The sequence below is a fragment of the Camponotus floridanus genome, unplaced genomic scaffold (assembly GCF_003227725.1).
Source record: "Camponotus floridanus strain SB8 unplaced genomic scaffold, Cflo_v7.5 scaffold266, whole genome shotgun sequence".
Classification (NCBI taxonomy): Eukaryota; Metazoa; Arthropoda; class Insecta; order Hymenoptera; family Formicidae; genus Camponotus; species Camponotus floridanus.
The window spans coordinates 89416-100799 of record NW_020229399.1 but is presented as its reverse complement, the minus strand read 5'-3'; the positions used below and the strand labels follow the sequence as shown (position 1 = coordinate 100799).

The window sequence follows — 11384 nt, the reverse complement described above, 5'->3', positions numbered from 1 at the left end:
GGATCGACGGAAAGCGCGTCGATCGGACGAGGACCTCGTCGCGCGCGCGCGATATCGCGGTTTCGCGCGATATCGCGGTCGTCGCGCGTTCTCGGACTCGCCGCTTATCTCTCCTTTTAAGCGCGATAACGAGAGAGGAACGGGATTCCGTTAGGATTTACTCGCGCGCGCGCGAGGGATATTCGCGGCGACGCTTCCGTCGCCGTTCCTTCCTCTCGAGCGCGTCGCGCTAAGACGAGAGGGATATTCGCGGCGACGCTTCCGTCGTCGTTTCTTTCTCTCGAACGCGCAGCGGCGAGAGACGCGCGCGCGATAACGCGCGCCGAATCCGGTCGAATGCGGTATTTCGACGGATTCGTCGTTTCCGAAGGCGAAAACCGCGCGACCGCGGAGAAACTTCTTCCCGCTCGCGCGACGTCGTCATCGCTCGAACGAGCGAGTATAAAGACGGTCGTTTCGAGGCGCGCACACGCCTCGCGATCGGTCTATCCGATCGTTTTTTCGGGAAGATAGGTTCGCGAACGACGAGGCGCGCGTATGAGCGGCGCGAGTTCCGCCAAAATCGTCTCTACCGCCGACGGTAGGGCGGCGGAGGTGTTCACGCGCCCGATAGGCGACGACGACATCGAGTTGAAGGAGAGCGCACGATGGAACGTCGCGACGTATCATCTGAGAAGAGCCGTTCAAACGCACAGTCGACGCGAGGAGTTGTGGGTCGAGACGGCTCTGGCCCACAGTCGCAGAGCCGATTTTTACAACTATGATCTAAACAGGTGGTTTAGAGCGAAGTATCCAATGGATCATCAGGATCCGAAGGGTTATATGTGTAACGGCGTGTGGAAATACCACTCGTTCGATTATCCCCAACCGGAAGAACGATACTTATATCCGATCGTGCGCTGCAGGATTCTCCCGCCCGAGGTAACGCGGGTAGAACTCTGCGATACACGTACGATCGCGAGAACAGCGGTCGCGAGTATCCGTTCCGCCGAAATATGTTCTGCGGCGTGGATTTGATACGCTTGAGGCGCGAGTTGTCATGAGCGAGAAGCGCGTCGATCCGCCGATCGACCGCTACGTTCGAGTGTTAAGGAGAGGATCGCGTGGAGCGTCGCGACCTATTCGACGAGGCGGGCGATCGGTCTTCGAGACGCGCGCGAGGAGCTGTGAATCGAGACGGTCCTAGTGTGTAGCGGAAGAGCGGCGAGATTCGACGCCGGAGATACGCGGGCGACCGAGACGCGTCGCGGGTTTTCGCTGCCGGTGGATTCGCGAGGCGAGACGCTGTGGATAAGGTCTCGCGGGAAGGAGAGAGAGAGGACGACGAATCGCCGTAGGGAGAGAAGAGGACGCGACCATGCGGGAGGAAGAGCGCCGGACGCTGGAGAGCGCGCGCGATGTCGTCACGACGGACGACTATCGCGCGTGGACGCGACGGTGCGAGGAGTGTCTCGCGACTCTGCGCGAGAGGTGCCTAGACGCGAGTCGCCGAATCTCCACGGGGGCGAGGACCTCTCTGGTCGCCCGAATCCTGCGAGTGATCGGCGCGAGGAACGATCTACGGCGACGCTTCGAGCGGGAGGGCGCGGGTGTCGCGAGACGCGAGGACGACGGCGGTAGCGGGGTCGAGTCGCGCGAGGGATTCTCGTGGTCCGAGGTCGAGACGGCTTTCAAGAGACGCGTGTTGACCGGCGCTGTGATAAATCTCGATTACATCGAACTTCTGAGATTTCTCGAGGACGCGAGGGACACCGTGCTCCGCCGCGTGCGCGACGTCATGGGCCGATATCGCAGCGTTAAAGTGAACACAACGTTCAACGGAGAATTCGTGTCGGGCGATAAAATCGCCGTTAAGACGATCGCCACGAGAAACCATCCCCTTCTACCCACGACGGATCTGCGCGAGTGGTACGATACTCGCGTCGTCGGCGATACCGTCGCGTCTTTGGAGGAGTTTCAAGAGCGCGACAGTGGATGGGCCCTGTCGCGCATACTCGATCTAACGGTGAACGTGAACGTGTACAATCCCATGCGGGCGGGATGCCACGTGCGAGTACCGCGAGAGATTCAAACGAAGAGAGCGGTGATGAACGTGCGATCCGACGACGAGGCGTGTTTCGCGTGGTCGGTGGTCGCCGCTCTGTATCCCGTGGATAAGCACTGCGAGAGAAGCTCGCGATATCCGCATTACTCCGAGGTGTTGAATCTGGAGGGCTCGAAGTTACCTATGACTCTGAACGGAATCGGACGGTTCGAGCGTCTGAACGATATATCGGTGAACGTGTACACCGTCGGAGAGAGACGACGCGGGAAGGACGGTGACGGCGGGATTCGCATCGTCCCTCTTCGTCTGACGGATCGAAAGAGGGAGAGACACGTCAATCTGCTGTATCTGAGCGATGCGACGCGCGAGGGTAACGCGGTCGGACATTTCGCCTGTATTCGAGATCTGTCTCGTCTGATCGGCTCGCAGTTGAGCAAGCGACAGCACAGGACGCACGTGTGCGATCGGTGAGCATTCGATCTCGGCGAGCGAGAGCGAGATATCGAGCTAGCGTTTATTTCGTATTTTCTTTCAGATGCATGCATTACTTTCGCACGAGCGAGAAGCTGTCGGCGCACAGCGAGGATTGCGGCAAGCTGAACGATTGCGCGATCGTTCTTCCCGGCGAGGACGACAGGTGGCTGGAGTTCGAGCATCATTCGAGAAAGGAGCGAATTCCGTTCGCGGTGTACGCCGATCTGGAGTGCGCGTTGGAGAGGAAGGAGGGGGACGAAGGCGGGAGAACCAAGAATACGCGGATCGTTCAGCATCACAGAGTTCACAGCGTGGCCTATTACACGCGTTGCTCCTTCGACGACGCCGCGTCGGCGTACGGATCTTATCGCGGCGAGGATTGCGTCGCGTGGTTCGTGCGCGAGCTGCGCGATCTGGCGCTTCGCGCGAAGGTCGCCCTCGACGCCGTGGTACCGATGGCGGATCTGACGTCTGACGAGCGGGAGACGTTCGCGGGCGCGTCGCGCTGTCACGCGTGCGAGAGACCGTTCGAGGCCGACGACGCTCGCGTGCGCGATCACTGTCACTTGACCGGCCGTTTCAGAGGTCCGGCGCATTCCGCGTGTAATTTGAATTACAAGGACCCCTACGTCATACCCGTATTCTTTCACAATCTATCGGGTTACGACGCACACTTCATTATCAAGGATGTGGCTAACGCGTATCCCGGCAGCGTCGAGTTGTTGCCGGTGACGAAGGAATCGTACATAGTTTTCTCTAAGACCGTTCGAGATAGCGCGGCGGCGGCGGAGGGAGACGGGGGAAACGCCGCGCGTTCCAGATACATCAAATTACGATTCGTGGACTCGTTCAAGTTTTTAGGCGCCGGTTTCGATAAGCTGGCGTCGTATCTCGACGAGAGCAAACTGACGATCGCGCGAGGCGAGTTTCGCGATCTCTCGGACGACGACTTCCGGCTTCTCACGCGCAAGGGCGTGTTTCAGTACGAGTACGTCGACAGCGTCGAGAGATTGCGGGAGACGCGTCTCCCGCCGCGCGAGTCCTTCTACAGTTCTCTGACCGGCGATATCGTATCGGAGAGCGATTACGCGCACGCGACGCGCGTCTGGAAGCGATTCAGCGTCGAAAATCTAGGCGAGTACAGCGATCTCTATCTGAAGACCGACGTTCTTCTGCTCGCGGACGTGTTCGAAAATTTTCGCGCCGCTTGTTTGGAGAGTTACGGTTTAGATTCCGCGTACTACTTCACGTTGCCGGGATACACGTGGGACGCGATGCTCAAGTACACGGGGGTCCGTTTCGAGCTGCTCACCGATATCGATATGATGATGTTCGTGGAACGCGGAATACGCGGCGGTCTGAGTCAGTGCTCCAACAGATACGCTCGCGCTAACAACAAGTACATAAGCGCGTACGATCCGTCGCGACCGTCGATCTATCTGATGTATCTCGATATCAACAATCTGTACGGTTGGGCGATGTGTCAGCCGTTGCCGTACGAGCGATTCGAGTGGGTCGACGACCTCGAGAGTCTCAACGTGATGTCCGTGACGGAGGACTCGACCGTCGGCTACATTCTCGAGGTCGATCTCGACTATCCGGCCGACGCGCACGACGCTCACGCCGATCTACCGTTTTGTCCCACGCGCGATAAGCCGCCGGAGAAGCGGCAGAGCAAACTCCTAGCCACGCTGTACGATAAGCGCCGATACGTCACGCACTATCGCAATCTGCAGCAGTGCGTTCGTCACGGTCTGCGTCTGACTAGGATCATCGCGCGCTGCGCTTCTCGCAGTCGCCGTGGTTACGCGGATACGTGGAACTTAACACGCGTTTACGCACTAACGCGAGTAACGATTTCGAGAAGAATCTGTACAAGTTGATGAACAACGCCGTCTTCGGCAAGACCATGGAGAACGTGCGCAATCGCGTGGACGTTCGATTCGCGACTCGATGGGACGGTCGATTCGGAACCGAGGCGCTCATCTCCAAGCCGAATTTTCACAGTAGAAGCGTATTCTCGGAGAATCTCATGGCCGTGGAATTGCGCAAATTGGAGGCGAAGATCGACAAACCGATCTACGTAGGCATGTCGATTCTCGATATATCCAAGATTCGTCTGTACGCGTTTCACTACGAATACATGTCGCCGCTCTACGGCGATAAGTGTAAGATATTGTACACCGACACGGACAGTCTCATTTATAGCGTAGAGTGCGAGGACGCGTACGAGCGAATGAAGCGCGACATCGATAGATTCGACACGAGCGATTACGCCGTCGACAATCCCTACGGCGTGCCGCGCGCGAATAAGAAGGTTCTCGGTCTGATGAAGGACGAAAACAACGGCGCTCTCATGCTCGAGTTCGTCGGGCTCAGAGCGAAGATGTACGCGTTGCGAGTCGAGGGTAGGGGCGACACTAAGAAGAGCAAGGGCGTGAGGAGCAGCGTCGTCGCGAGAACGCTGACGTTCGACGATTACGAGCGCTGCCTGAGACGTGAGATCGAGATGACTCGCGAGCAGTCGTGCCTGAGATCCAAGTTACACGAGGTGTACACCGTGCGCGAGTCGAAGGTCGCGCTCAGTCCGTACGACGATAAGCGCTACGTCGTGCCGGATTCGACCGACACTGCCGTGGAGGCACTACAGGATACCTCTGTGAGGAGAGGCGCGGATAGATCTTAAGCGCTATGCGATATATTTTTTACAGATATGCGTGATGTATTTTATTATCTTTAATGTTGTACAATATATATGTTTGTTGCGACGCGTTGCAATGCGCGCAATGTATTTTCTTATCTTTAATATTGCAAATATATACAACGCGTGTGAAAAGTTCCGGGACGGCTGGATAATTTGAAAAATACGCATCACAGAGGAAAATGACCTAGACAAAAGTTGTAGGATTTTTCCCGGGCAATCCGACGGTGACCTTAGATTTGATCTTGGATAGTCATTTGAAGGTCACATAAAGATTACCTTCAATTTCTTAAATGGAACCCCCTATTTTTCATTGCATATTCTTGTAGCTTATCTCGAGAGCTTTCCAAAACACTATAATTAAGTACCTTTTTATTAAGTACTTTTTGAGTTATAAGGCTTGAAATAATTTCTTAATTTTACATAAACCATAAAATATCTAGTAAACCATTCATTTTTCGATTATCTTACCTTCATACTTTTATGTACAAAATAATGAGAGGAATCAATTGGTGTGAAGAAAACATACAGTTGTTTTTAAGAAAAAATATAGAATTGTTAATTGCAAATTACATATTTTTTCTTAGAAACAACTATGTATTTTCTTTACACCAATTGATTCCTCTCATTATTTTGTACATAAAAGTATGAAGGTAAGATAATCGAAAAATGAATGGTTTACTAGATATTTTATGGTTTATGTAAAATTAAGAAATTATTTCAAGCCTTATAACTCAAAAAGTACTTAATATAAAGGTACTTAATTATAGTGTTTTGGAAAGCTCTCGAGATAAGCTACAAGAATATGCAATGAAAAATAGGGGGTTCCATTTAAGAAATTGAAGGTAATCTTTATGTGACCTTCAAATGACTATCCAAGGTCAAATCTAAGGTCACCGTCGGATTGCCCGGGAAAAATCCTACAACTTTTGTCTAGGTCATTTCCCTCTGTGATGCGTATTTTTCAAATTATTCAGCCGTCCCGGAACTTTTGACACACGCTGTATATACTATATATTCGTTGCGACGCGTTACAATACGCGCGATGTATCTTTTCGTCTATAATATCGCGCGAAAATATACGTATGTTCGTCACAATATGTCGACTTTGTCTATCCACGAATTATGCGACCTGTCCATCCCCAACCACTTCACGAGAACCGCGTCGCCCTTCCGGCGCAGCACTCTCTCCACGAGATATAGTACGTCGGGATCGGAGACTCGTTGCAACTCGTGCTCGTAGAATCCGCCGGCTATCGGCTCGCCGCGCGAATCCTTCAGTAGATACGTCGCGGGATTCGTCCTTCGCACCTCGGCTACGCGGAAGATCTCCGCGGTCCAATTCGGCGTGTATCCCTTCTCGAACAGCGTCTTGTACTTGCTCACGCGCACGGGATCGTTCGGTCGAAATTTTCCCGGAGCGGCGATCTTCGGGTGGCTGTACACCGTCGACAGGAGTCTCGACGCTCGAGCGGGCGTCACGTCGATCGGACGCATCCCGATGGTTCGATGCTTGCGAGCGTTGTACTCGGATATTAGACGCGGCAGCGCGTCGAGCCACTTGTACGTTCCGTTCAGCGTGAAGTACTTCCACATCGAGTTTTTGAGCGTGCGATTGAAACGCTCGACGATGGACGCTTTCAGCACAGAATACGTCGAGTGATTGATGCCGTGTCTATCCACGAATCTTCGCACCTCGGCGTTGTAGAACTCCTTTCCTTTGTCGGTCTGCAGATTTCTCGGGCGATGTCCGGAGGCGCGCGTCACGCTCGACAGAGCTCGAGCGACCTCGTTGCCGCTCTTTCTCTTGAGCGGTACCGCCCACGCGTACTTGCTCAGAGCGTCGATGACGGTGAGTATGTAATTGTGGCCTCTGTTCCGTCCGGCGTAAGGACGCATCTCGACGACAACCGCTTGCCACAGATCGTCGTATCCGCGCACCGCGACGCGGCGACGGGGGAAGTTCTTTCTCGCCGGCGCGTGCAGCTCGTTCACGAGTCTCCGTTTCGCGGCGCTCATCTCGCCGTCTCTATTTTTTTTCTACCCTCTCTTCGACTGTTGCTTATCGGGAGTTTTAGCGCCCAATTGTATGATTACCTTATTCGGATCGATCGTCTTAAGGCACAATTTCACGCAGCGAATAAAAGCTAGCGTTTTACCCCCACTCCACCGCCACGCAAAGCAGCGTTAAAAAGCTGTTCACTATCGCCTCTATCCTTTTCATGGAGCGAATAAAAGCTGGGGCGTTTTACCCCCATTTCATCACAACGCAAAGCAGCGTTAAAAAGCGACGATTGCTAAGTACATAACCTGACATAACCGCAACAAGTATAAAAATGGAGTTGGAATATTATAATCAATACATCGAGTACGTAAAATATTATAGACATACAGTGGCGGTTATAGCTCAAATTAGAAGACGACGTATAGCTGCTTCAGTTGCTGCGTATTTGTTTGTTAAAAAAAAAAGAAATAAATATAAGAAGAAAAGGTTTTGGGTAGCTCCGATTTTTAAAAATCGTAATGAACACAGTTTCTTCTTTGCATCGGTTCCGAAATTGATATTAGAGGACATACGATTTCACAATTACTTCCGAATGACTGCAACTCAATTGGAGGAATTATTAGGAATAATTGGATACAAATTGCAGAAGCAGGACTTTATTCGAGAATCTATTTCACCACCAGAACGATTGGCATTAACCTTGAGGTTTGTTTAGCTTAACTAAATTAAATTTTTTAACTTAGTAATTTTTAGTGCATGTATGAAACAATAGGTTTGTTTGCGGTAAACGTATTAGAGCACATTGGAGTAGAAGTATATTAGAGCATGTGACACGAACAAACCTAATGTTATAAATTTTTACTTAATGCATATATGTAAATATTATTATATAAAATATTGTAAATATCTTGCTTCCGGAGATTCGATGACATCAATGTCTTATCAATATCTTGTGGGAGTGACAACAGTGAGTACTATAATACATGAAACGTGCAAAGCAATTTGGGATTATTTGTGCCCTTTGGTTCTTTCAAGCCAGCTTGAAGAAAAAGACTGGTTAAATATCGCCAATGATTTCAATGAAAAATGGAATTTTATTCACTGTATTGGAGCCATAGATGGCAAGCATGTTATTATTCAAGTATGTAAATTCATTGTTAGTGTATAATATAACTTAAAAAGAAGTACGATTAAAAATAATCCTTCTATTTTTAGTGTCCCAATAATGCTGGATCAGCGTTTTTTAATTATAAAAATAGTCACAGTATAGTACTCATGGCCATCTGCGACGCAAATTACATTATTCGATTTGTGGATATTGGGGCTTATGGCCGAAGAAGTGATAGCGGTATTTTTAAGGAGAGTGCTATAGGAAAAGCGTTCGATGAAAGTCGAATGAATATCCCACAGCCAGCAGCGATTAAGGAAGGGGGACCTATTTTACCATATTGTCTTGTAGGAGACGAAGCCTTTCCTTTAAAATCATACTTACTTCGTCCGTATCCGGGAAGAGGTGGACTTACACCAGAACAAGATATATACAATTATCGTTTGAGTCGTGCAAGACGAATAATAGAAAACACATTCGGTATAATCGCTAGTCAATGGAGAATATATAGAAAACCAATTATCGCCAGTCCTGAAAATGCAAAGCTAATGGTTCAGGCAACTGTTTGTCTCCATAATTGGCTTCGTCGACAGGACAATGATATAAACATGTATATTCCTCCATCTGTGATCGATGTCGATGATTATCAAAATGGCTTTAAACCAGGGTCTTGGCGAACTATCACGGAAGATGGATGTGCTTTCAGAGAAATCTCAAACTGCGGATCAAACACGAGTTCAAAAGAAAATATAGAAATTCGAAATAAATTTTGCCATTATTTTAATAACGAAGGAGCAGTACCGTGGCAATATAATAGAACTAAATAAAATTTTAAAAATGATTTTTATAATGTAATTTATATAATGTAATTTGTATAATATTATATAATAGATAAAATACTAATAAATATAAACATTTTTTTATTACAAATAATTTTTTATTACAAAAACCTATAAAAAATATAAATGTTTCCACATATTATAAACTTTATTATATAATAAACTTATATATTATAACTTTATTCTTTATTTAATACTTGTAGAACTAAATAAAGCTGCTTTGTCAGTCGGTAGAGGAAATAAACGGCGGTGATTTAATTAGAATTTTTTTTCTTAACATTATTAAGCAATTGCATCACTTGTAGCATTAAGTCATCCATAATCTGAGGATTGATTTCTCGTAATTGAGCAGCAACAAGGTTACCATACAAAGCTGCTTTGTCAGAGGGTGGTGGCGTAGGAGGCACAAATGGTGGTATGCTAATCGGTTGATTTATAGCATCAATTAATCGGTCAAAATTGGTACCATCTTCGCTATCTATGCTACTGCAGCTACGTTTGTGATTACCTACAATCATTTAGAAATTGTATTTTTTTTACATTTATTTTAATTACATTTGTAGATTAAATAGAGTAGCGAAAAATTGAAAACAAAAGATAAAAATTTTTAAATCTCATTAAAAAATAAAATTTTACAAATATTAATTTTAATTTTTCATTTCCCTTCAATACTTATCATAAAAAAATTATTAATAAATTAACATACGTGATCCACGACCACTGCTGCTGCATTCATCAAAAGTCATAGTATCATTAGACTCTTCGCTGAGAAATGTCGCGATATTGGTTACAGTTCTGTAACATACAGTTTAATTTTATATGCAATGAATATAAACAAATATGTACTACTGCATTAAGATATGTTTGTACGCTCGTTATTTCATAAATACGTACTCGATTTCGGGCTGCATATCGCTAAGAAACTTCATTCGTTCGAAGTGCACCCATTTCTTTTGTGAGGTCCCTGCTGAACCGCTTGGTTTCTGCTGCTTACTTTTATACGTCCTATAAGTATCGCACAATGACTTCCATTTTTTCTTCATAGTCGCAATGTCTATTGTATCTAGAAAAAATACAAAAATATGTTTAATGGCTCTCTACTTAATCTTACCCCAATTATGAGTATAAAATATTACTGTTCATCGCTGTTTTTATCTCTTCCCACAGTTTTTTTTTGGCTTGCATAGTTCGTTCACTAAGAGGAAGCTTGAAATTCCACAGCGGGGGACGTTTATGTATTTCTTCGATGAGCTGTTCCTCTTCCAAAATTTTACTATTTCGCCAATTGCTCTTGGCCTCTTGGTTTGAAACCTGGATGGTATCTGTTACGATCGCCTCCTCACCATTTATTAAACTTTTGCGTATTATATGTCCGTCTTCTACACATTAAAGTTCATGTTACTTGTAATGTATTTACTTATAAAATATATAATAATGAAAATGTTACTAATGTTCACCGATTTGAGGATAAAAATATAAATTCTCATCTATAAAGCATTTGTCATATCCCTCCAAACAAGGTGAATGACAAGATATTTCTTGTTCAGTACAAATAGTTTCGCACACACCACAAGTGTACGAGGGCAACAGACTTTCCTAAAATATAAGAAACAAAATTATTATTAACACAATATAACAAAATTAATCTATCTAACATAAATAAATAAGAAACAAAGAGTAGTCTAACCTATAAGTATGTTTATTGTATGTATATAATATATACTAACTTTGTTTATATTTTCGGGTGCTGTCAATTCATTAAACCCTTCAGCCATAATTTCTTCTTTTATACTTTTACACTTAATTAAAATAATTTAAATTTCAGCGTTGCTTCAATTCGCTAAAAGTTGGACTGTGTCGAACTTTGAGCGTTTATTCGCTGAATTCGCCATTCTGGCGAAAATTGATGGAGTGGGGGTAAAACGCCAGCTTTTACTCGCTGCGTGAAATTGTGCCTTTAGGAATCGCAGTCGCCGCCGCAGCCGCCTTCGCCACAGCCCTCGTCGCCGTCGTCGTCGTCGCGGCCGTTCTCCTCGCGAGTTCGTTCGCATCTTTCCTCAGACGCGCCACCTCGACGTCCAGTTCTCGCAATTTCGCGTTGGAAGTCAGTGCCTTCGCCGTCAACTCCTGCAGCGTTCTGTTGTGATTGCTCAATGCGGCTCGATTTCTCTCGTTGTTCGCCGCTACGTTGTTCACGTGTGACAGAGATCTCT

At 47.2% G+C, this 11384-nt stretch overlaps 3 protein-coding genes across 3 annotated transcripts; 2 read left to right on the top strand and 1 right to left on the bottom strand.

Moving 5' to 3' along the window:
- The first annotated feature begins 1357 nt into the window (after window positions 1-1357).
- LOC112638214 lies at window positions 1358-5204 on the top strand. The gene is made up of 3 exons (XM_025409454.1): window positions 1358-2511; window positions 2580-4260; window positions 4314-5204. Exons 1-3 carry the CDS (start codon window positions 1358-1360, stop codon window positions 5202-5204), a joined length of 3726 nt encoding a protein of 1241 aa, XP_025265239.1.
- Window positions 5205-8149: 2945 nt separating this feature from the next.
- On the top strand, window positions 8150-9384 carry LOC112638213 (putative nuclease HARBI1). Its single transcript, XM_025409453.1, has 3 exons — window positions 8150-8365; window positions 8440-8999; window positions 9375-9384. Exons 1-3 carry the CDS (start codon window positions 8150-8152, stop codon window positions 9382-9384), a joined length of 786 nt encoding a protein of 261 aa, XP_025265238.1.
- A 41-nt stretch (window positions 9385-9425) lies between these two features.
- Window positions 9426-10446, bottom strand: LOC112638212. The gene is made up of 4 exons (XM_025409452.1): window positions 10308-10446; window positions 10066-10234; window positions 9878-9966; window positions 9426-9679 (listed from the first exon to the last, which is right to left on the bottom strand). The coding sequence occupies exons 1-4, from the start codon at window positions 10354-10356 to the stop codon at window positions 9426-9428; spliced, it is 561 nt and encodes a 186-aa protein (XP_025265237.1). The 5' UTR covers window positions 10357-10446.
- Between the last annotated feature and the right edge of the window lie 938 nt (window positions 10447-11384).